Source organism: Penicillium concentricum (assembly GCF_028827145.1).
Source record: "Penicillium concentricum strain IBT 3081 chromosome Unknown utg000004l_segment0_segment0, whole genome shotgun sequence".
Taxonomy (NCBI): domain Eukaryota; kingdom Fungi; phylum Ascomycota; class Eurotiomycetes; order Eurotiales; family Aspergillaceae; genus Penicillium; species Penicillium concentricum.
In genome coordinates, this window is record NW_026622757.1 from 1,912,769 (window position 1) to 1,935,926 (window position 23,158).

At 49.3% G+C, this 23,158-nt stretch overlaps 7 protein-coding genes across 7 annotated transcripts; 3 read left to right on the top strand and 4 right to left on the bottom strand.

The window, feature by feature from the left end:
• Positions 1 to 1,158: 1,158 nt before the first annotated feature.
• Positions 1,159 to 2,247, top strand: N7517_009674 (putative GTPase MTG1; the record flags this gene model as incomplete). The annotated part of the gene is made up of 2 exons (XM_056727397.1): positions 1,159 to 1,422; positions 1,492 to 2,247. 2 exons carry the CDS (start codon positions 1,159 to 1,161, stop codon positions 2,245 to 2,247), a joined length of 1,020 nt encoding a protein of 339 aa, XP_056575969.1.
• A 179-nt stretch (positions 2,248 to 2,426) lies between these two features.
• On the bottom strand, positions 2,427 to 3,273 carry N7517_009675 (pre-mRNA-splicing factor ISY1; the record flags this gene model as incomplete). Its single annotated transcript, XM_056727398.1, has 2 exons — positions 2,427 to 3,176; positions 3,271 to 3,273. The coding sequence occupies 2 exons, from the start codon at positions 3,271 to 3,273 to the stop codon at positions 2,427 to 2,429; spliced, it is 753 nt and encodes a 250-aa protein (XP_056575970.1).
• Positions 3,274 to 4,642: 1,369 nt separating this feature from the next.
• Positions 4,643 to 12,022, bottom strand: N7517_009676 (type II myosin; the record flags this gene model as incomplete). The annotated part of the gene is made up of 4 exons (XM_056727399.1): positions 4,643 to 5,083; positions 5,158 to 11,334; positions 11,391 to 11,534; positions 11,585 to 12,022. The coding sequence occupies 4 exons, from the start codon at positions 12,020 to 12,022 to the stop codon at positions 4,643 to 4,645; spliced, it is 7,200 nt and encodes a 2,399-aa protein (XP_056575971.1).
• A 644-nt stretch (positions 12,023 to 12,666) lies between these two features.
• On the top strand, positions 12,667 to 16,180 carry N7517_009677 (uncharacterized protein; the record flags this gene model as incomplete). The annotated part of the gene is made up of 5 exons (XM_056727400.1): positions 12,667 to 13,237; positions 13,300 to 14,676; positions 14,776 to 15,476; positions 15,537 to 15,777; positions 15,981 to 16,180. 5 exons carry the CDS (start codon positions 12,667 to 12,669, stop codon positions 16,178 to 16,180), a joined length of 3,090 nt encoding a protein of 1,029 aa, XP_056575972.1.
• Positions 16,181 to 18,549: 2,369 nt separating this feature from the next.
• On the bottom strand, positions 18,550 to 18,990 carry N7517_009678 (uncharacterized protein; the record flags this gene model as incomplete). The annotated part of the gene is made up of 1 exon (XM_056727401.1): positions 18,550 to 18,990. The coding sequence occupies one exon, from the start codon at positions 18,988 to 18,990 to the stop codon at positions 18,550 to 18,552; it is 441 nt and encodes a 146-aa protein (XP_056575973.1).
• A 1,314-nt stretch (positions 18,991 to 20,304) lies between these two features.
• Positions 20,305 to 21,849, top strand: N7517_009679 (DHHC family palmitoyltransferase; the record flags this gene model as incomplete). Its single annotated transcript, XM_056727402.1, has 5 exons — positions 20,305 to 20,416; positions 20,477 to 20,960; positions 21,016 to 21,139; positions 21,202 to 21,242; positions 21,300 to 21,849. 5 exons carry the CDS (start codon positions 20,305 to 20,307, stop codon positions 21,847 to 21,849), a joined length of 1,311 nt encoding a protein of 436 aa, XP_056575974.1.
• Positions 21,850 to 22,620: 771 nt separating this feature from the next.
• N7517_009680 (uncharacterized protein) lies at positions 22,621 to 22,998 on the bottom strand (the record flags this gene model as incomplete). The annotated part of the gene is made up of 1 exon (XM_056727403.1): positions 22,621 to 22,998. The coding sequence occupies one exon, from the start codon at positions 22,996 to 22,998 to the stop codon at positions 22,621 to 22,623; it is 378 nt and encodes a 125-aa protein (XP_056575975.1).
• Between the last annotated feature and the right edge of the window lie 160 nt (positions 22,999 to 23,158).

Here is a 23,158-nt window from a genome sequence, read left to right on the forward strand (position 1 = left end):
AATCGGAGGCTATGAGATCTTCATGGAGAGATTCCCATTGCCATTCGATGTCCAGATGGCCCCTAATTTCCTTCGGGCCAGTTATTGACTCACAATTGTTTTATCATTCTATATACATATATATTTTTGTGAGCATCTATGCCTACGACGACCTATGTGGTCACTTGCCAGGGATCTTTTTTGTTCTCTTTATTTGTTTTATTTCTCCCCCGATCGCCAGTATTTCGGTTTAAGCACCCATTCAATGCCCAGAGACCTAGCTCGGAACAATTTTACACAACTTTATACACTTCTGATCATTCTTTGTGACTGTCCATAGTTTTTTTGAGTACCTGAGCAAGCAATATTGGAAATTCATGGCGAAGCCACGGGAGAAAAGATCTCTGGTGGATGACTATGGAGAGAGAATGACCTTCCAAAGGAAGATCTAGTAAGGAGGAAGGACTTGGACAAATAAACGGGAAGGGGCGGCTTCAGGCAGCAATAGGGTGGATTTGATATTAAAAATTGTAGGATCCAATCAATGGTGTTCAAGACCCTTTTCTGAAAGATGCTGTTGCATAAGGCCATGTCAACATCTGCCGAGTTAATAACAAGAAAAATGTTGCTAATGGATTTAACAAAGCGCATACAAAAGATTAATTACTATTATTGTAGAAAGAACTTGCAGTCGGTCGATAATAGGTGTTGTCTCACATGCTACGTGTATATTTCTGTTGTGCTTATAGCGTGGAAGCCTAAGCTCGCGCAAAAAATAAAAGAAAAAATTCACCAGACCAGATGAATTTAGCTGAGGCTCATAAGCCCTAAGAAGATGGACAGTATGGCGGCATAGCCTCTTGACGTGGTGATTTAGGCGCCAAGCAGACAATTTGCCTCATAAAGGCATGATTAATTTGTCCAAAAAGGGTTACAAAGCTTTAGCCCGTCGTAGGCAATGTATGTTGTTGCAATCATATCGACATGATTCACGTCGACGTAATGTTCACCGCCCGCCCTTCCGCCTTGGACATTTTGACGGGTTTTTTGTTGTCTTCCGCGGACAAGCTATTTTATTTCTTCGATCATCCAGTCCCTCAAGACCGATCGTCCACCACTTCGATTAAGATGAATCGCATTTCACCGGACTGAACAACACTCTCCCTTCAACGCGCTTCAATGGCCCAGTTTGTTCCGCGCAATGCATTCCCCCATTATGGGGCTATTCCAAGGTCCTATTTCTTAGGACACCACAGGGCTGGTTTGACCAAGATGAAGAGCATGCTCTCAACTATCGACTATGTTGTCGAATGTCGTGACTACCGAGCCCCTGTGACCTCGATCAACCCAATGTTTGAGGAAGCTTTGGGCAAGATGCGACGACTGGTCGTCTACACCAAGAGAGATCTAGGAAGCATTCCCAAATCATCTGTCCAGAAAACAGTAAGTATTTTTCTCTACCATAGACTCAGATAACAGACTGTTATTCGATATCAGCTAACATAGTCGCAGACAGAACGCAAGTTGCAAAGTTTTGATCCAAAGAGCGCCGTATTCTTCACCAGCTCATCCGACCGCCAAGATGTCAGCCAAATCATCAAACACCTTCGAAACGATGCCGAAGCTCCCGATAAGTTAGTAGGCTGTCGAGTGTTAGTTGTCGGAATGCCCAATGTTGGCAAGTCAACACTGATCAACAATCTGCGCAACTCAGGAACGGGCAAAGCCAAGGCTATGAAAACCGGACAGCAGCCTGGCATCACCCGCAAAATAGCTACGCAGGTGAAAATCATTGACCGCGAGAATGGGTCACATGTCTACGTTCTGGACACGCCGGGAGTGTTCATGCCGTATGTTGCAGACGCAGAGAACATGCTCAAGCTGGCTCTCTGTGGCTGTGTCAAGGATAATGTCATTTCAACGATCACTCTCGCGGACTACTTGTTGTATCATATAAATCAGCAAGATCCAACAGTCTACAAACGCTGGTCTGAACCGACGAACGACGTGGTTCCGTTGATTGAAAGCTTTGCGCGCCAGACTGGCTTGCTTGCAAAAGGCGGAGTACCAATGATGGATGGAGCCGCCCTTCTTTTCATACAGAAATGGAGGCAAGGAGAGCTAGGTCGATTTTTGATAGACGACCTAGAAGCAGAGCAACAAAAACGGGAAGATCCTACGCAAACACCGCGCATGAGCATGACGCAAGCCTTGAGAGTGGAAAGGACGACCCGGAAGCACAAACCGGAAGCACCTAGCGATCTGTAACATACTGTACAAATAATGGGGAATATTGGTGATATTTTGGAAATAATAATCAAGTGATGTCATTACGAACAAATGGAGGATGATGCTTGAAATGTGAAGATTTTGCAGAAGCACCTGTAACGCCCAACCCAAGCAAAGGACAGAAATGGAAGCAAGGAATCTTGGACGCAGTGTCTAAATCAAGAGATCTTGTCCAGAAGGCGGCGCCGCCGCCTATCCACAAGCTCTTCCTGGACCTCATCCAGCGTCGGGAGTCTCCATTCCACCCCGTCGCCCGCGTCGCCGGGTAGAGATTGCCAGCCATCTTCAGCATCATCCTCTCCTTGATGACGAAGATGTTCAACAGACTCCTTCTCCTTCTGTTTCTCATATGCCAATAACGTGCCATCTTCTTCATCAAGACCATAGCCAAAGTAATTAGCATCCACCTTCCTTGTCGCAATATCTCCACCGCGGCCAGACACAGCCTCTTCCTCCTCCGGTCCTTTAGCGCGAGTAATTGCAGCCTCGATCATTTCTTTGACACCAGGTAGCTCGCGGGCACGACCGTAATATTTGTAGCCTCTGCCTCCGCCGGGGATCTCGCGCCCTTCATCGTCGTAAAGCCGGTTCGATCCACGCATGTAGTTCGGTCCTCCCAGGTTGCGGATTTGCATTTCCCACGCCCATTTCTCGCGCATGAGCTTGTTGATCTCATCGTTCAGATCCCGGATCTGGTAGTCGCTCAGACTTTGCACATGGATGCGTGATACTTTGCGCGAAATTTCTTTGACGACTTGTCCGCGCCAGCGCTCGCATACTGGCACCGTGTCGATGGATGTAATAGCCTTGGGGCGTCGTGTGCGTGAGAGATCAATGATTCCAAGGTCGGATGCTTGCTGCGCTCGGAAGCGGAACAGCATCGACTGCGCTTTTTCGCTGTTGCGTGCCTGTTACATAGGCGGGGGTTGGGTTAGCAAAATGTGACCGGACCTAGAGATAGGGATTTTCTCGTGGAGTTGAGCCGGTAAGGGTGAGTCTTACCATTATGAATAATTGACCAAGTCAGCGACCCGAATAAGTCGGGTATCGTGGGCGTTGGCAGGGAAGAAATCCGGAGAGGAAATCATGAGCTTGACAGCTTGAAGTGAAGTCGCGCGCTAATTGCCGCTTGCCGCGCGGATATCACGTGCCTTGTTTCCACATATTGTCAACGTCAGTCCACCATCCAACAGGTCTGTTGAGTTTGTTGGCGCTTTCGAATATATACTCAAAAACAGCAATTCTTCTTGTAACCCTTGACCAATATTATGGTTGTATCCGCAACCAACACGTTGTGTCACAGTGAGGCACCAACAAGTTTACTACAAAGAGGATATTCAATCAGAAGTCAATGCGAGAAACATGTGGTTCTGCGGTGGCTGCAATTGGTTCAGATGGCAAATGACTTCTGAATATCCATATATCACTTTCTATTATGAGATGGCATGGTAAAAATGAGCTAATGAGCAGAAGTCATACGGGTAAACAAACAAGTAGAACCCCAATTGACTCCAACAGCCCATCCGACACCTGCAATATTCACTAACATGTAGCGTATATCCTTGTTAATGATCATCGAAATCAGCTCCTCTGGGGTGTCCATAAATTCTATCACGATCTTCCCCGAATGACCCTTCGGATTCCTCTCCAGATGTTCAAGCAATATATGGCTGACCCCCTTTGTGCAATGATTGCCGAAAACGTCCAAACGATGACACATTGGACGTGTGGTATGTCTTTGAATGATCTAAGTCAGGAGCATGCTCGAGGCTATCAGATTGAGAAACGTCTGCTCTGGTGAGCGAAAGCTTCGACTTTGCCAGTAGTTATAGCCCCTTCAAGCACACATAGCACCAACCCATATAGGTATATTATAACAGAGAGAGACTTTGCTATACTTGATCTTTTTTGGAATACATATACGATGTACGCATGTAGCTGCAGGCAAGGAAGCGCTATGGATCGACTATTGCAGACTGAAAACAGGGAACCATCCAGAGGTTGTCTCTCCCAAAATATGCACTGCCCTATAGTGGTAATAGTCAAGCAGTATTAGAACGTATCTTAAAAAGAAGACTGCTAAATGGAGAGGTTGATGAGTTGTTACATTCTCGTCATTGTAGATATGTTAGTCCACCCGTGGACCATATTTACTCATGAACAAAACAGAAACAAAAATGAACGCCGGAAAATACAGACCAAGGGATAAAAGCTTGGCCTTTCAAATAATATGAACAAGCGCAAGGCCAGCAGAAAAGACTGTAACAGCCCTTTCCCAAATGCAAATAAACGTCATTAACACAGAACATCCATCCATAATAGTTGTTACAACTCCGAGCAGGGATCAGCCTGCTAAACATCACTTCATCCATATTCACAAAAAGCCCTTAGTATTGCTGGGTTGCCGTTGGGGAATGTCATTAGATCCGTAGGCACCACTCCCGCGGCGGCTTCCGGCATCACTGAAGGGCACGGCGCCACGCCCAATGGTACTGCCCCGCTCAACGCGCAGGGCCTTCCAGCCCTCCAGCTCGCGTTCCAGTCGCAATGCTTTCTCACGCTCTTCGCGGAGGTCTCGCTCGGCGCGGCGGGCCAGCAGCTGCGCGTCCGAGTCGTTATGTTGGAGCTCCTCAATGTTGCGAAGGAGCCGTTCAATCTTGTCCCGAGCTCTGTTGACATCGTCATTCAGCTGGGTATTTATCTTATCACGCCTGTCAATCTGGGATTGGAGGTCCTTGACGGTGCGATCAACGTTGCGAAGAGAGCGCTGCTCGGAACTGTGCTTGCTCTCCTGGTCTTCCAGATGGGTTTCAAGCTAAACGGCCAGGTTAGTAAGAAAACCACAGAAAGAAAGGAGCATGGAACGACCATGGAACTTCTGGAACTTACCTCCTTAATTCGCTTATGCAAGAAGCGAACATCCTGGCTACCAGAGGAGTAGCTTTTGGTTTCCAGATCGACACACCGGAGTTGGGCCTCCTTCAGCTGCTTCTCGAGTGCTGCCTTGTCCTTGAAAAGTTGTGCATTGGCCTCCCGCTCAGCAGTGACCTCCTTCTGCATTTCAGTAGCCAGGGCGTCCGCGCGGCGCATCTTACCAACCGCAGCGGCGGAAACATCTTCCTGCTGCGCAATTCTGGACTTGAGCTCAAGAAGCTCACGGTCCATACTGGCAGCATTTCGCATAGATGGACTCTCGCCCTTGGCAAGGTCCTCAAGTCGCTCGCCGGCTTCAGCCAATCGGCCTTCCAGCATCTTCTTGTCCTTCAGAAGGAGATCGCGTTCTGCCTGGACGTCCTCAATGGAGGTCCGAAGAGTGCGCACCTGGGACAAGAGTGAAACAACCTTGCTCTGAGCCTCGTTGTGTGCGTTGACAGCTTCGTCACGAGAGTTGGTGACATCCTGCAGAACGACATCCATGCGAGATTTCTCCTTGGCCCATGTTGAGCTATTGAGAACTTCATTGTCCCATTTGCTGCGAAGATCTTCCAACTCCTCACGGAGACGGGAAGTCTCTCCACGGCCATTGAGGACACGCTCACGTTCCATCTCAAGTTCGTTGTTCAGGGTAGAGAATTCTCTCTGGTACTTTTGTCTGGTTTGTTCCATAGAGGTCTCCTTGTCCTCGAGATCAATCGCGCGCTGATTGCGATAATCTTCCAGCTCATTCTGTAGTCGCTGTTTGGCCTGCAAGGCACCTTGAAGCTCTGCAGCTTGGTCCTCCATCCGAGCCTCGATGGACTGTGACTGCCGCTGCAAGTCCTCAACAAGTGCATCCATCTCCTTGCGCTCGGACATAATCTGAGCACAGGTTTCTTCGGCTTCTTGGCCTTGGGACTTGGCGAACTGCTCGGCGCGTGAAGCCTTCATAACCGCAATTTCGGCCTGCTCGAGCTTGTTGAAGTACTCATCGGACCGACTCTTGTATAACATGAGGCTTGACTCCAGATCAGCTGACCTCGATGACTCGGCATCTAGGCGAATCTGGAGATCCGAGAATTCTTGAAGGAGTTGGTTACGGCTGACCGCATCTTGTTCTCTGCCAACCTGTAGCTCTTGGGCCTCGGAACGGGCGTCACGAAGTTCAACCTCCAACGTCGCTCTGGCACGCTTCAATTTTTCAAAGTGGGCTCTGGCATCACCAAACTCAGCGATAGTCTCATTGTGAACCTTAAGGAGAGAGCGCCTGGATTGCTCTTGCGAGTTGATGAAATCGTATAGTTCTTCGTGTGATTTAGCCTGAACATCACGGAGGGACAATTCTCCAGAGCGGATGCTCCGCTCCAATGATGAAACCTTCTTGGAAGAATCGTCGAGTTGGTCGTGAAGACGGCCATTCTCTCGCTCGAGCAGCTGCATGCGACGAATTGAAGGGCTGTCATCCTGCCAGATATCCGCGGTGGGAGTGGAGCGCCCAAGCTGGCTCTGGAGGTGCTTGTTTTGCATCTCGGTCATCTGAAGCTTATTCTGAAGCTCTTCCAGCTCGGCGGCTGTGTCCATGCGCCTTTGGTAGCCCTGTGTATCCACCGTTCGGTCGGACCGTGCGGAGTCGTTTGCTGCTTCGAAGACGTTGTAGCGTCGGTTGGGCGTAGTAGGGTTAGAAAATCTCTTGGCAGCATTTTCGGAGTTCTTCCTTAGGTGGGCCGGAGTACGGTTGTTGGTCACTTCGTTCTGGTCGATTTCCTCAAGCAAAGCGCGCTTGGAGAATGAATATTTGGTATCGAGCTCCTTCATTTCATCCGCATGGCGTCGGCGCATTTCAGCAAGCTGGCTCTCTGCCCTCGCGTACTTCTCCTCGGTGACTCCAAGCTTACTCTGAACGGTTTCAAGGACTTGGGCCAGATCAACTTGCTTGGATAGGTGCGGTTGAACAGCTTCCCAGGTTTGAGTGGGTTCGGTAGCCTCGGGCTCGAAGACCTTGTGCAATAGGATCAATTGACGGTGCAAGTCCTCGATCTCCTTATTCGCTCTATCAAGTGTACTCTGGGTTTGACGGGTATTAGCTTGAGCCTGATTGCGAAGTTGTCGTTCGGTTTCGAGCTTGCGATTAGCTTCTGCTAGTTGCAGATTTGCTGCTGAAGCAGCCTTTTCAGCATTGCGGCTAGTCTTGTGTTCGCGATTGACCTCATGATTCAAATCCTCCAAGCTCAGCGACAACTTCTCTTTCTGCTTCTCAAGTGAGGTAATCATGACCTGTGAGTCTTCCACTTGACGGCTCAATTTCTTTGTCTCCTCGTCAAGCCTGGCCTTCTCCTTTTGAAGATTGGTCAAACGGAGTCGATTGCTATCACTGGCTTTCGAGTTTGATCGAGCAATGTCAAGGTTCTTTTGCTGAATCTTAGTCAAAAGGGACCTGTTATCGTTTTCGGACGCCGTGAGCCTGCCTCTGAGAGTCACAAGCTCTCGTTCAAGGCGCTCCTTGTGCTGATCATGGCGTAGACGGAAGTTGTCAGATTCAGATATCGAGTGCATGAGCTCTTGAATCCTCCCTGAGAGATTTGATCGTTCTGTCTCAACCTCTTCAAGCTGCCGAGCCTTTTCTTCAAGATCTTTACGTGAACTTGTCATGCGCTCTTCCGCCTGGCTCATGATCTTTCGTTCAATCTCGGCCTCGGCATTCATGCGGGCAGTTTCGGCGTCCGTGAACCTCTCGCGGAGCTTGATCAATTCACTTTGCAATTCCTTCCTTGTTGTTTCCGCCGCAACTCGCGCCTCCGTAGCGCGACGCAAACTATCTTGCTGGATGTACATCTCTTTCTCGATAGTAATCTTAGATTCATTGAGCGTCTCGTATTTCTGAGTCAACTGTGCGAGATTGTGCTCGGAGAGCATTTGCACGTCATCTCGCGACTGGCGTTCTCGGCTCAGGTCGGCTTGAGCCTGGAATAGCTGGCTCTTGAGACCATTTATCTGCTCCTCTAGGAGCTTCCGGCTCTCTCCAGCCTCGGCATCCTCCGATCTCTTGTTCTCAAGCAGGTTCTTGAGGTCCGCAGCTTCGCGTTGAAGTTGAGTCTGTTCAGAGCGCATAGCATCTCGCTCGGCTTGTACCTCACGTAGTCTAGATTGCATGTTGTCATGACGTGACGAAAGAGAAGCCTTTTCAGACTCGGCGCTTTTCTTCTCTTCCTCGTGTTTCTGAACGTCTTTCCGGAGAACTGCAATCTCGCTCTCTTTTCGGCGAAGCATCTCTTCGTAGCCAGTAGAAGTACTCGAGAGTTCGGAAATCTGATCACGAATTGACCTGTTCTCTTCAGAGATATCGCGGATTTGTTTCTTGGAATTGTCGAGTTCCTTGGAAGTGGTTACGAGCTTCATCTCAAGATCATGGTCGGTTTTCAACAGTTTAGCTTCGAGGTCTTGAAGTTTACGATCCTTCAAGCTGAGGTGACTTTGGAGCATCTTGATCTCCTGGCTGAGCTCTTGGATTTGGCCGTTCTTTCCAGAGAACTGGGTCTCCGTTTCAGAAAGCTTGCTTTCAAGTTCCTTCACTTGAGACAGCAGACTGTTCTTTTCTGACTCGAGTTGCTGAATGATCAAACCAGCCTGTTCCAGCTGGGTAATGCGAAGTTGCAGCTGGTCGTCGATCCTCCTCTTCGCATCGACCAATTCATCCAGTTGCTCTTCGAGGCCTTCCTGGTCGGCGATTGCACCGGCAAGTTTGTCGGCGAGCTCCACTTCTCGGTCTTGCAGTCGCTTGAAAATCTCTTCCTTGTCCAATGCAAGAGCACGTTCACTCTCCAGAGTATGCTGTATCTTCTGGATCTCGATCTCAGTCCGACGTCGTTCTTCGTCCAGCTTGTTGCGATCAGCAAGATCCTGTTTCATCTTGGCTTCGAGTTGTTGGATTTTGTCGTCACGTTTTTTTACTTCCTTCGCATTTCTCGTGTCGCCCAGTAGAGGCTTCATTCTCGAGAACATGCGCCACCATGGGCTTCCCTTCAACTCTAGGTAAGCGTGGAAATTCTGCTGAATAATCCTAGTTGCCTCGGCGCGGTAGAGTCGCTTATTGGAAATACGGCGCTGTACAAATCCCCGTGCCACAGACTGGAACCTGGACATGATAGTTCGGATGAGTTGATCACGTTTCTCTTCTAGATCGGCCAGAACGCCCGCTCTGAAGAAAACCTTGGTACGACCAACCCGGTACCAAGCCCGATCCATGCCGAGCTTTTCCAGCATAGTGCGAGCAACACTCTGTCCTTCCAGGTAGCCCTTCGGCATGTTCTGGCAAAGGACCTCATAACGCTGTCGGAACTCCGTGAATGGCAAGCGGTTGGGGAATCCAGTACGAGCAATTCTGATGCCTTCCAGGACACCGTTGCATCGTAGCTGATCTAATACCAATGGCGCGTGCAACATCTTTGGCCGCTTCTTATGATTGGGCAGGATACAACGGACGAAGTGAGGGTGCGTTGAGTGGAGCTGAGCCATCAAACTAGATAGCTGTTCCTTGTGCCTTTGGGCGACTGTGCGGAATAAGCCCTTCTTGACACGGCTTCGAGGATGGTTGCCACCATCCTCCTCCAAGTCTGCACAGTCGGAGAACAGATGTGCTACGTGCGGTGCTTTCGATGCGGCCAAGAGGCGTGTGATATTGTCGTTCAGTGGATCCTTGTTCTTCTCAAGCCAATCACTCGTGTTGTACTCAACTTCTGCGGCATAATGGGTGAGAATAAAGCCCTGGTTGAGACGAGATGCGCGGTACTTTGGAGTCTTCCGGTCCCAAAGGCCATGGAGCTTTTCCGTGAACGATTTGTCCGTAGCCTTAGGCATGACACAGTCCTCATCGAGGCAGGAGAAAATACCAATAGGGTTGGTCATCTCGATGAGGTCAATTGTTGGTTGCAGGTCCTTCCCGAAGTCGATGAATTGCCACTCAATCTGCTCCCTCGCATATTCTTCTTGCTCAAGAACAAACATATGGTGGTTGAAGAATTGCTGAAGCTTCTCGTTCGTGTAGTTGATGCAGAGTTGTTCGAAGCTGTTGTTATCGAAAATCTCAAATCCAGCAATATCAAGGACCCCAATGAAATAGTTGTCGTCACTGGCCATCGAGCGACCAAGCTGGCCGTTGATTCTAGCCACAAGGTTTCCAAATCCGCGCTCGTAGATACCCTTTGAGAGTGCATCTAGGGCCATGCGGACCTGGTCTGGCGTCTGGACCTTCTCCACCCATTCTCGGCCGGCCTTAACACGTGGATGGAGAAGGCCTTTGACAAAAGCTTCGGTATCAATGCCGAGAAGGTAGCAAGCCTTTTCCACGCTAGGGTATCCCTCAGGCGCCAGAGTTGCCTGGTCTGCGCGCACACTTGCCTTCGCAACACCAACATTTCCCAGGTGCAGGACAGCAGCGATGGTCCGCAGGATACAAAGCTGATCCTCCTCGTCGAAGTCCATCACATGGAAGGCTTCGAGCAATGAGTTCCATTCTTCCTGGTCCGAAACGCCGACGATGGAGTCATTTCCATCCTTCGTATAGGCAAAATCCTCGATCTGAAGGTCCGCTAGAAGAAGCTTCTCGCGTGTTTTGCGGTCTGCACCCTGGAGAAGCTGATAGAAGACGTGATAGTTTCTCTCGTTGGGGTTAGGCTTGACGACTCTTGATTTCTCGAGCAAATACCAATCGATCCAAGCTCCAGAAATCTGGCCTGCACGCGAGAACTCAATGCGAATGAACTTTCCGAATCGGGACGAGTTGTGGTTTCGGACCGTTTGGGCGTTGCCGAAGGCTTCGAGAATAGGGTTGGCCCGTAGAATCTGTTGCGAAAGACCGGTGATTTGCTTGGCTCCAGACCGGCCATAAGGCGTATCAGAAGTGGCGACAGCAGCGAGGTACTGGATAACCTTCTTCGTATTTTCTGTCTTGCCTGCACCAGACTCTCCTGTTACAAGGATGCTTTGATTCTGGCCCTCCTCGACAAGATTTCGGAATGCCTCATCTGCCATAGCAAAAATATGGGGTCTGGTCTCTTCTCTCCCGCGGCCCTTGTACATTTTGATGTACTCATTGGTGTAGATTGGCAGGGGGCAGTACGGGTTGATCGTCACCAGGAAAAGTCCAGAATAAGTCTATGCAGTCAATAGGTCAGTTAAGATCGGTTTGCATGTTTCTGGGTGTGACGAACATAGATTAGATCTGACTGATATCTGGTATGCAGGTTATGCACCACAGATGCCTCGTTCAGGTGTGTGAGTTCCGCCATATCATCTGCCTTGTCAAACTTGGCCGGATTAACTTTGTCGACCTGGTCCGCATCTACTTCTCGTTGCTATTCCAGCGTCAGCACATTCTATCTTCGTAGTGGGATTACATCCATACGTCGCCATCGTCAGTTTGCACCAATAGGCCCCCTCCTTCAGATTCCTCCAGAACCAGGCCCCGCAGAAAAGCCTTCTGAGGGTCTCGTAGCCACACATATTTGTTCCCTGAGAAATCATTTTCTCCTTCGAGTCCACGGATCTGGTCCGCTCCCCGTCGTAGTTCCTCGGATTTGATAAAGCTTGGGGCAAATGTTCCGGAAGAAGGACTGTTCTTTGCAGAGTTCGATCGCTCGCGGTTTCCGCTTAGTGACAATGAAGGTGACAACTGTGACATAGATGAGTTGCGCAAATGGCCTCTCGCTGACTCTAGCCCATGGGATGGTGTAATAATGGTTGATTTGGGCCTCGCCTGTGGTGATTGTGTTCCTTGCGAAGGCGAGGGGCGTGCAAAAAGACTGGCACGCTTAGGCGAGCCATTCAACTGGGAGGGAAGCATGACGATTGTAGTTCAATGGGACATTATTTGGGCGCAACTGTCGTTATCATAGCCAAGATTATTTCCGTAATCTTAGTTGTAAGTGTAGTGGAGGTGAGTGTAAAAAGGAACTCAAAATAGAAGAAGCCAAGTAGAATACAGTTAGGACAAGTGTGAAGTTGGCAAAAAGTTGGAAGAAAAGGTAAGATGTTCGAAGTGACGCACCCCAATGTCCATGATGTTTGTTTACTCTGCGTTCCTCGGGCGCCCGCCGATCGCATGTGGCCCGTGCATATATCACGTGAGATACTCGATCATTTTTGTCAAAGGCGCTTGGACTTTATAGGAGACCGCGTATCTCAATTCTTCTTGAGTTGAACACCTTTATCCATCTCTTTCTCATTCTCTGAGCTGGAATCCACAGTCGCGTCGCCCTTTCTTCTCTCTACCTCGCCGTCAGATCATTACCACCCCTCACAGTGATTCCTAAATTTAAGTCTTGCCTATCATTTTCCCGAAGACCTACCGGTACATCTCCACCTGCTTAGTCCTTGAAGACATCATGAGATTTGGTCTTTGAAATTGCGACCTCTCTTCAACTCCAACCTTCCGCTCTTCAGAATCGTAGAGAATACATCTCTTTCATCCCTGCGCACAATATCATCATGTCTGACCAACCTCCCTCATACGGTGGCCATCCGAACTATGCCCAACAATGGCCTCCTGCATATTCCTCGATGATTCCCCCAAACTTTCCTGTCAGTTCAGACTATTCTCACATGAATCAGCCACCAGCGACAAATCCTGGGCCGACCTTCGACTATAATATGGCAAGCGTCAACGCGAACTCGCGAATCCCAGGTTCAAATGGCCCTGGAAACTCAGCATTCGTTCCACCTCCGTTCCCCTTCTTCAATCACTTCGACGCCTCACAGTTTCCACCTCCTTTTCCTCCAATGCCGTTTCCTCCGATGGGCTATCCCCCAATGCCAACAGGGTCCTCAAATGCCCCCATGTCATATCAGGGTATGGACGGACGTGGCTCACACCAACTATCAACACCGGCCGTGCCTTTGAAAGACGTCCCAGCTCATGCAGATAATCACCGCGAGGAAGGTGAAGTTAGTGAGGAATCGGATGAAAGGTCACAACAGCCGGCGCGTAAGGCTACGGGCCAGTATTTGGACCTAGAGGAAGGAGAAACCATGTCTTCTAGCGCACAGTCTGCCAGGAGTAGTGGGTCACGTATCACCCCCATGCTTCCCCGTGTTTGCTTCTGTCTTACTAATATCATGCAGCATACAACCCTCCTTTGTCAGTCTCAGCAGATGCAAACATGGTCCATCATGCGATGCAGTCTCAGCGACAGGGCCCGCCTGCAATTGTCCCAGCTCCTTCACCTCAGAAATCGGTGGCACAGCTACGAATTCAAGCCCAAGGCGCTTTGCTTAGCTTGGCACCCCATAATATTCGCTACAATGAATTGGTCGCGGAGGGTATCGACCCTGTGATCTTGAAACGCCTTTATGAAGAAGTCGGCATCAAGGTCACCATTCCACCTGGGCAAGCTCCACCAACCCATGAGAAGGCCTCCGCCGCGTCTACGGTTGCTGCCAAGGAACTAGGATCCAACAAACCAGCTGAGATGGCCAAGATAGCGAAGGAGACTTACAGCACCACTAAGCCAGACCTGCCAGTAGTCCAACCTTCTACCCCATCCATCACCACTCCTTCAAAATCTGGCAAGCCTCTGGAGCGAAAGGAACTTATCGCCCGCATGCTGGCTGAGAAAGCTGCGAAAGCAACATCCAAAGAGACTTCACCAACTGGCAGTGCGAAATCCCCTCCTGCAATGCCAGTTGAAACCCCTCCGGCCCAGAAGGAAGCTCTCGTAAAGGAGAAGAGCAAAGCTCAGACGGAGTTGGCCAGGCAGCGAATTGAGGAACTCAAAAAGCAGACTCTACTGAAGACCCAGAAATTGGCTCAGGCAAATCTGCCGCCGACCCAGTTAGAATCTCCGGCGCCAGCTATTCAACACCCTCTTCCCCTTCGTCCTCCTGTACCTGAATCTCGTCGCTCTGCTGGGCTTCCAGGACTTCTCATGACTGGATTGGAGCAGGGGCCACATGAAACTATTCCTTCTGAGCCGGTACAAGTGATCGACGTTGACTCAACACCGGTGTCTCGAGCATCCCAACGCAAGCGCCCTCGGGCTTCCGATTTCGATGAGCCAGTGGCACCTCCGAAGAAGCATTTCAACCCGGCTGCGACTCGGTTCAACCCTTCCGATAAACTTATCATTGCAATCAGCGACGACGAGGAATCACTTTACGGCGATGATGAGGACGACAACATGGAGTTGGATTCGACCCCAGAACAGGAACCAGCGCCGATAGTGACCTCGACCAGCGTCAAGCTTCCTGTTCAATCAAATCCTCCTGCCACCCGGGCTTCGACATCCACCCCACAAGCCCCTTCTAGTCTCAGTGACCAAGGAGACATCCGACTCAAAGATATGGAAATTCAAGCTATGCGCCGCAAGATTGCGGAGCTAGAGCTACGACGGAAATCGAAGCTCGCTGCCAGCCGAACTCAGTCACCTCGCACCCTGGATGACTCTGGGGCATCATCATGCGGTGGACCATCCAGTGTGGTCGCAGCCACTTCTGAAGAAGGTAAAGTTTCATTTATCTTTTCTCTCTTCTTTTTGCTGGGACATGTTCATTCTCAACCATTTTTGAGGAAATTTTGCGATTCAGCTAACCATTTCCCAGATTCCTTGAAGACTGCACCCACGACAGTTGCCCCTGATTCGACCATCCCTGGTGCCCCTGGCCAACTAGAAACACTAGCCGAAAGCGCTGTCACCCAAGAACCGCTTGAGAAAGCCTATCCTGGTGAAGTAGCGAACGGTGTAATCGATAGCACCGCACAGGCATCAGCTTCCTATCAGTCCGATTCTGCTGGGTCAGCTATGCAGGAATCTGATGACAGCAGCAGTGATAGTTCCGATTCGTCCAGCGAGAGTGAGGACGAACCTGCTAGTTCGCCAGCGCAAGCCGATGCCGACTCTGCTATTGTGCCGTCATCCTCGGAGCCTATGGAGATTGACTCTTCAGAGCGATCTGCGCCTCGGAGCTCGCCCTCTGCCATCACCCGTCCTAGTGCAACTTCTACCGACGAATACGCTTCTCAACGTCACCATAGCGAACAGTCTCAGCGTGAAATGTCTGCGGAGTCCGCAGAGTCCGACGGATATGAGCCCCCAGAGCCTGAGACTGAAGCTCAGTCTGAAGGCTCGAGTTACAGCCCTCCTCCATTCAGCCCAGCTCTTTCCGGTCTCGTAGAAAATACAGCAGTCTCGGCACCATCATTTGACTTGACTCAAGCTGATGAAGAACTAACCAGCGCACCTCAGATGTCAGACGTGTCAGACCCCTTACCTCGGTCGGATTTGCAGGTTGGCGCTCCTGGCGTACGAACACTACCCTTCTCACAGGAAGTTTCTGTTGATCATGTACTAACCCCTATCCAGACCGAAGCATCGTCCGCCATTTCTAAGCAAAGATTCACGCCGTACACCAGCCCACTGCGAACTTTCAAGGCTTATCGCTACCACCCGCATTATGCCGAAGACGTTCCGAGTGGCTACCGCTCGCTAACTTACAGTCATAATATCGATTCCATGAAGTACATGTGTCCATATGAGTTAGCCGGGGGTGTCTGTAATGACCGATCCTGCGAGTTTCAGCATCTTCGGGACATGACTCTAAGCGGTGCGTCGACATGAACAACGTGCAACACCCCACCTCGTCCTTGAGCTCCCCCACCGGCGTATTGCACTATCTAGTCTGTTTCTACTTTCTGTTTATTGCTCTACTGCCTTCGTCTCTGCCTCTACTTCCTTTCCTTCCAACTCATTTGCCACGTCTTTTCTACCCTGTTCGAATGCTGACCACAGAGCCGTTAACCTCGACAGACGACAAGATTCTCGTCCAAATGGGCTCTGCCCGAGAGGGTCAAACCGAAGAAGAAAAAGAAGCATATCTCGCTGGTCTGAAAGAGATCATCAACGATTTACGGCGTGACAAGGTGAAAGATTTCAACACTGTGGCCTCTGAGATAGCCGCATACCGTAGGCGCTTCCTCCAAGACCCGTCACGTGTCTTGTCCCTGTAACATTCTCCCTCATTCATTGGACCCTTTTGAGAGTCCTCTTCAGGTGAGCTGTCTTCCATCAGTCTTGTGAACACCACCATCGAAGTTCTTTCGATGGCGGGGGAAAAACATCATCACACCACATGGACTCAGACAATCCTCGCCATGGCCATGCCACCATCCATCTTTCAATACGATATCCCATGCCATGGTCTCTTTTCAGGGCTTTCGCGTTTATGACCTGGCTTTTCCTCTGCATCATTAGCCGATTCGGCGTTTCCTTCCCTGCATTCCAATTGCATTTGATCTGCGCGATTGGGGGCCTCGCGTTCTTTGGGGCCACCCCTTTTTTTCTTGTTTGAATCTAGGCTCTGGGCCTTTCATTGTCCAGTGACCCGACAAAATGGTGTTGGGGCGTCTGCATCTCAGCTGCTCGTAACTTTTGGCAGTTTTGGCAGTTTCAGCCCTGAGGGAGCTCTGGCTACTGCTAATCTGCACAAGGCGCACGTTTCTTCCGGGTGCTGTTGTACCATTAGAATCTCGGCGGGTTTTCGCAGAACATATTTATAGCAATCAGTCAATATGTATTTTTTTCTATCCAACTATTGGTCTCTTTCTATCCAAGGTTTAGTGGGAATAAAATAAGCACCAATCACCTTATAGGTTGCTTGGATTATGCATAAGTTCTGAGTCAATCCATCACCCTTGTCCCCTGAAAACGCTAAAACTATTGACTCATTTACCAAAAGAATAAAACAAAATAACAAAATAATCTCAAGTCCTGTCCGCAAAGAGCTTAGCTTGACACCCATATCAATCCAAACATGTCACATATATTTTCAGCTGGGACCAAGTGAGCTGAGAAATACAAGAAATGAGGTCAAATCTAAAAATCAAGCCTGGACCCATAACAGAAAGACCTACTTCCCGTAAGAACAAAAAGGTGTGGGTTCCGGCGGCTGGTAGCTAAGTATAGCGTGCAGACTCCGGCCGGAGAGATGGGGGCCAGGGTTCGTGCGACAGATTTCAAGATTCAGAGATAATAATAGTAAACCAATATAGTGTATGGACGGAGTATACGGTGAGCTTGATAATTTTAATTATTTTCACTTAGAACAAAACAATGAGATATTTCCTATTTCAGAAACAGATCTATACGAGTTGAGTCAGGGCAAGGCAGACCAGCGGACCGGATGTCTTGGATTCAACGAATTCTTGCTGATTGGCCCGGGGCTTCCTCGCTTCCAGTTCCAAGGTTAGATTCCTCTTGTATTGACATTCTGTAGATCGTCCTATAGCCATATATCCATGCCAGAGCTCCCGCGCCCAGCGCCCGAGACTGAAGTCGGCGACCGGGCAAAGACTGGAAGCCTGAAGAAATAACCAAGGAAAATGCTAGGCGGGATGAGTGGATATAGTAATTTGCGTCTACGCCAATTTACAGCATATACGAGAAGTCTGGAGCTGATAGAACAAGCGCGCATTTGGGAAAAGCCAAGCAAAAACCCCGGGCGCACAGTCCAGCACAGCCTCAACGTCTAGAAAGTGCCCATGTGGGGCGACAATGACATAGTATGGGAAATGGGAATAACATCATAAGGACATGCCATAGGGGGCTGTGTCTAAGTCAGCAAGAAATAAATCCAAAATAGGTGGCCAAAGGGTAAAAAAGGGTAAAAAAATGTCAAATGTTAAAGTAGCGGAGAACAAGGGTTCATGAACATCATCTGTGTTAGCTTCCGAGTACCAAGACCGCTTTTTTACTATGGGCCATAGGGCTGTTCGCTGCAGATATTAGACCCAAGGAGCGGTAACAGAAGACCAGAATCTTGGCTTGCATACATCAGCAAAAGGGTCCATTTTTGGCTGAGCCGCAGGTGATATCAACCAACCATGCCTCGAGGCTTGTGAGGCTCAGAACAGGGGGTTTGCTGCACGCCTTGAAGATCATGACTCAACTGTTCCCAGGGTAAATAAAATAGTAATATTGATATACTCTAAGCGAAAAAAACAAATAAATAAACGATATCAAAATGAAGATCAAATGGCCAAGGCAGAGCAGGGCTGACCTGGGGGAATCCAGCCCCGCTGGCCTTGCGCTAAACCAAATCAGGAAGCCGCAAGTATACAAATTCTAGTCTAACAAAAAAAAAAAAAAAAGAAAAGCAGATAATACACCAGGATATATGCTCATGACCCATGACCCGCTTTGCATAAGAAAAAGACAAGAAACAAGGAAAAGATCATCCAAAAAAAGCAATAGTAAAGTTTGAAATCACTATGTTGAACCGTCAGCTTCAAGAACCGAAATGCTGAGTGAGCATCGGAGCCACTTACCATTGTATTCGTAGTACACTGTCTCGGCCCGCGAGATGGCGTTTCAAAAAGTCTCACTTAACATAGGTGCAACTGCCGCAAGCCATGTGCTCGCAGTTCACGCACTGGGGTTGATGGTTGTAGATCTTAGGCCCGTCATTGCATGCGCAGCAGATGTACATGTAGGTCTCACTGTTGTACCGTGTCCCAGGTAGTGAGGCCGACGATATGCCTGTGCAGTCGGCTCGTGGTAGAGGCCGTAGACCGGGAAGCTCTGGTACGACGATAGACATGGCTGTGGTCTTCAAGATTGGAGTGTGAAGTGAATCCATGTGGACGGCAGCTGGGTATGCAGAGATTGGGCTGTGGGAGTGAGAGTGAACACTCATGTTGTCAGAGATCTTCTCATCGATGCAGCGAGCGCAACGGACTGCTCCGCACTGGATGCAGGAGTCGTAGAGAGACGAGTTGTGAGGGCCGAAGTTGCAGCCGCAGCAGTACCACAGAGATGCCATTGTTGAGATGAGTTGGGTAGATTGGATTGATATTAGAGACAGAGTGGATTGATTGAAAGCAGAGTCGAGGTCTTTATAGAGCGAGAAGGTCCTAATACTTTGGATGTTGATTGAGTTTGAGAATGGAATTGGATTTCTGCACGGGGATCATTGAAAGCTATATATCGTGAAGAATTACATTAGACGTAATATAGAACCAGAAGCGCAAGGCAGCGTTCCTTGAACAGTCAACAGCCCAGGCTGCCTTGCGACCATTTCGGGTTAAGGCCAAATTTCTCGCCCGGGCAGCTATTGGGGCGATGGGGTGCAAGTTGTCCTGGTCGCACATCTTCCGGGGAGATGGATTGCCCGAGAAAGTGGCTTAGTGTACCCCGGGGCTCTGCTATTGCCCAGGCCACTGACTTGCGTCTAGAATGTAAGGAATGTGTGTCATTCTGAAGACCCGGCGTTTTGAGTCAAACGGGGTCCCCACTATCCAGGGCTAAGAAAATCCTCACACCGTCTCGCATTAACTAGCTTACCCGGGAGAATGTATGGGTGTCAACGGGTTCTGGTGACGTGGTTGCCCTGAAATAACGGTCTACGTTCGGTGTCATAAACTCGAATTCCTTTTGCGATTGATGCCTTGCGAAAAATGAGTTCGATCAATTGGTTTCCACAGTGTGTCGTATACTCCACTCTTCCCTGGTTTTCCAGGCAACGCTTGCTTCGAAACCCAAAATTTAGAGTCATAGAGTCAGGTGTCCCACTCTTCCCAGTGTTGCCTAAGTCACCCAGGCTCTGATTTCTGATACCTGAATATGAAAAAAAAAGCCTTACGTTTGTTTCATCATTGTTGGTTGAGATAATATTTTTTCTTCTCACAAAAGATGCTGTGAGACCCGAAGGCTGAGTTCTAATTTAAATTCTCACCCGTGGAAACCCCATGGAAACTCCATGCCAGGTGCCTTTTTAGCTATATCGAGTTTCTATCGAGTATAACCGGTCAAGGTCTAAAACGAGAATATAGGTGATCTGACATTGGGCCTTATCTGACGGTCGCAGCTGAGATGTATAGAAATGAGTAATAGACCCAGCCACCATTTCCCGTGTTAACATAGTAGCTGAGGTTGTAAAGGTGAGATCTGTATGGTCCCAAGGTCCCAAGGTCCTCCCGCCCCGATCCATGACCCGAACGGGAACAGGGACAGCTCCGATTATGTCAGGTTTGCACTGTTTGATTCAACGTCGACTCGAATCCGGCTTCTTGCGATCCCCCCCCCCCAGAATTTGTTAGATTCATGCATTTGATATTGTTGTATTGACCCCGTATATATGGCGTCTCCCGCGCAGAAGCGCGTCAACGTCGTAGTATCCAGGCTCATTCCGCCCGTGTTACTCGGCGCTGTGGTATACGCTTCTTATGCGGTCACGAAACCATTATGCAGTGAGTTCCGCGTGAATCTGAGGGCTTCTTGACTAGGAAACTAACGATCTGAAATTCAAGTCGACTATTTAATTCATCCGTTACCCTCCCATAACCGAGGCCCGCGAGTTGGTGCTGGCGCCGCGATCCTCGCGATCTATTACGTGCTTTTAATCCCCATGGTCGTTTCATATATACATCTTTATTATCATGTCCTCTGGAATCCCGGATACCTCCCCCTCGGCGAACAAAAACTGGCAGATGACGAGAGCGCAAAGCAATCGAAGCGCCGTCGTGGGAAGAAAAGCGCGCGCAAAGCCGATCCGGAGAAGAGTCCAAACCAGGCAGATACGGATGTGGAGAGAGGCTCGAACTCCACTACTGTAGACATCCAAGTTCAGTCAGATGTTTGGTTAGAGAGCTTCTATACCAAAGATGTTTTCGTCTGCCAGGAGGACGGCCGGCCCCTGTGGTGCTCTACGTGTTGTCAGTACAAGACAGATAGGGCGCACCACTGCCGTGAGTTGGGTCGCTGTGTGCGCAAAATGGATCACTATTGCCCTTGGTATGATAAAGCTGTGCACCTACCGCAAACTCAGTATCCAGCTAACAGAATGTAGGGTTGGGGGCGTGGTCTCGGAGACATCGTTCAAATTCTTCATTCAATTCGTTGCTTATACTGCAATTTTCTGCACCTTTGTTCTTATAGTGTCTGCTTATTTTACAGCGGAGATCCGACGCGAGGTGAGACTTCCCCGAGCTATTATACTAACTCATCGGGTGCTTGTTACTAACCTTTTAACCAGACCGGAGGAGCAAATCCCTACTGGTGTGTCTGCATTGGACTGTAAGTGCCCATCCACAGGATACTAGGAAATTTACCTTGTCTAATAAAAACCACTAGGAGTGGCCTGTTCGCCTTCTTCACCGCCGGAATGACCCTGAGCTCAGTTCAAATGGGTGTCTTCAACATCACCACAATCGAAAACCTAAACCGGCGCACCGCCGTCTGGACCCTCGCCATCCGTGTTCCAGAATACCTTCTCGAGCGACTGTGGGCAGCCGAGTCCCCCTGGGCTCCGACATTCCGCATGGTCTCCTACCCACTCCAAGCATCGCCGTCTCCAACCAGTCCACACACCACCCCTTCCCAGGGCGAACGCCACGTCTTCGCCATCCTCCACACTCTGCCGGGCGAGAATCCCTTCGACCTGGGCAGCCCATTGAAAAATCTCCAGCAGGTCATGGGATACAATGTCGCCGATTGGCTGCTGCCGATCAAGCAGAGCCCGTGTGCCGATCACAGTAGCATGGAGAGTCATTTTGCCATGGGACCCGTGGTGACCCGCTTAAAGTTGGAGGCTGGACTGGCCCCACCGCCCGAGAACGGGGCAGTTCCACAGTCCCCACCTTCGGGGCATAGCCACCGGGACAAATCTCCTAGCGATCAATAGTTCGGGGCGCTTTACTTCCATATTCTGGATACCGCTATAACTTAATGCAGCATGCCTCCACTATATACACTTTTATTGGCCTGACCTGGTGTCAGGTTATTTTATTTGCCGAAGGCCACCCGCCGGGCAACCGTAGGGCTGAATGTCACTATTACGTATAGGTCTCCCCAGGTCAGCAGTTCATTGACCTTTTGATACTAGAAACTTGAGCCATTGGATGGTAAATAAACTAGGTAATGAAAGAGATTGGCCGCAGATATGCTCTCCCTGCACATTGACACGTTTACGCTGTCTAACTCGGTGGCTTTTATTCAATATTCCTCTACAACTCATATTTATATGTTTTCAATCCAACGATATCATGCGTTTTATTGATCATTCACTCGCTTATCTAAGCTTACTATAAAAAAGCATGGAATACCCGAAGGAAAAGTTTCCCTCCACTTGAACCTCAATATATATATGTGAAGGATAGGAGATATAGATGAACATAGGGTGTCCCCGATTTAAAAAAAAGAAATTCGACATAAAACAAACAGCTACCTATCTATACCTTTTACATAACTCCTCAATACATGTGGCTTGCGCTTGGGCAGGCGGATCATTCGTATCATCGGCACTGTGTCCAAACGTTATCCATGATCAACAAACAAAAGAAACAAGAAATATGACGACCAGTTGAAAATGAAAGGAAAAAAAAGGAAAGGAAAGGAAAGAGAGCAACAAAGTAAGATCGAAACACCCCAAGCATAGCAACAAGCTCCGTAAGATCTATGCGGGAACATTCTCTGTGGTGCAAGAGGGACACTCGGAATGAGAGCAAATAGAGCACTTCTCCGGCGCCAGAATTGGATTGGCCAAATTGGTGCACTGGCAGCACCTCCTCCATACTGGCACCAGTCTTGGGGCGCCGGTAGACAGGTAGTCGGGCGTGAGCGTGAGCCTGGAGATGGCATCCGGAGCCAGAGTTGACCGTGCACGAGATATCATCGCGCTGCTCATGGCATCGGCATAAGAGGAATTGTTAAGCTGGGTCAAGTCCAAGCCATGTAAAAGAGTTGAAGTCTGTCCTTCGCTGTTGGTCTCGGTATTCGAGAACTTGTTGGACATGGCGCTGGACATGGCGCTGGACATGATGTAGGTAGACATAGTGACTTGAAGTGTCGGATGGATATACAGATTGGTAGAGAAGATAGTTGGATCTGCGAGATCTTAAAGCTTTTGAAGAAGTTGACTGAAGAATTCGAACTGTAGATATAGTTGTCTCAAGCCGATTCGAAGTCTGATTGTATGAAGCAGTGTGAGGACA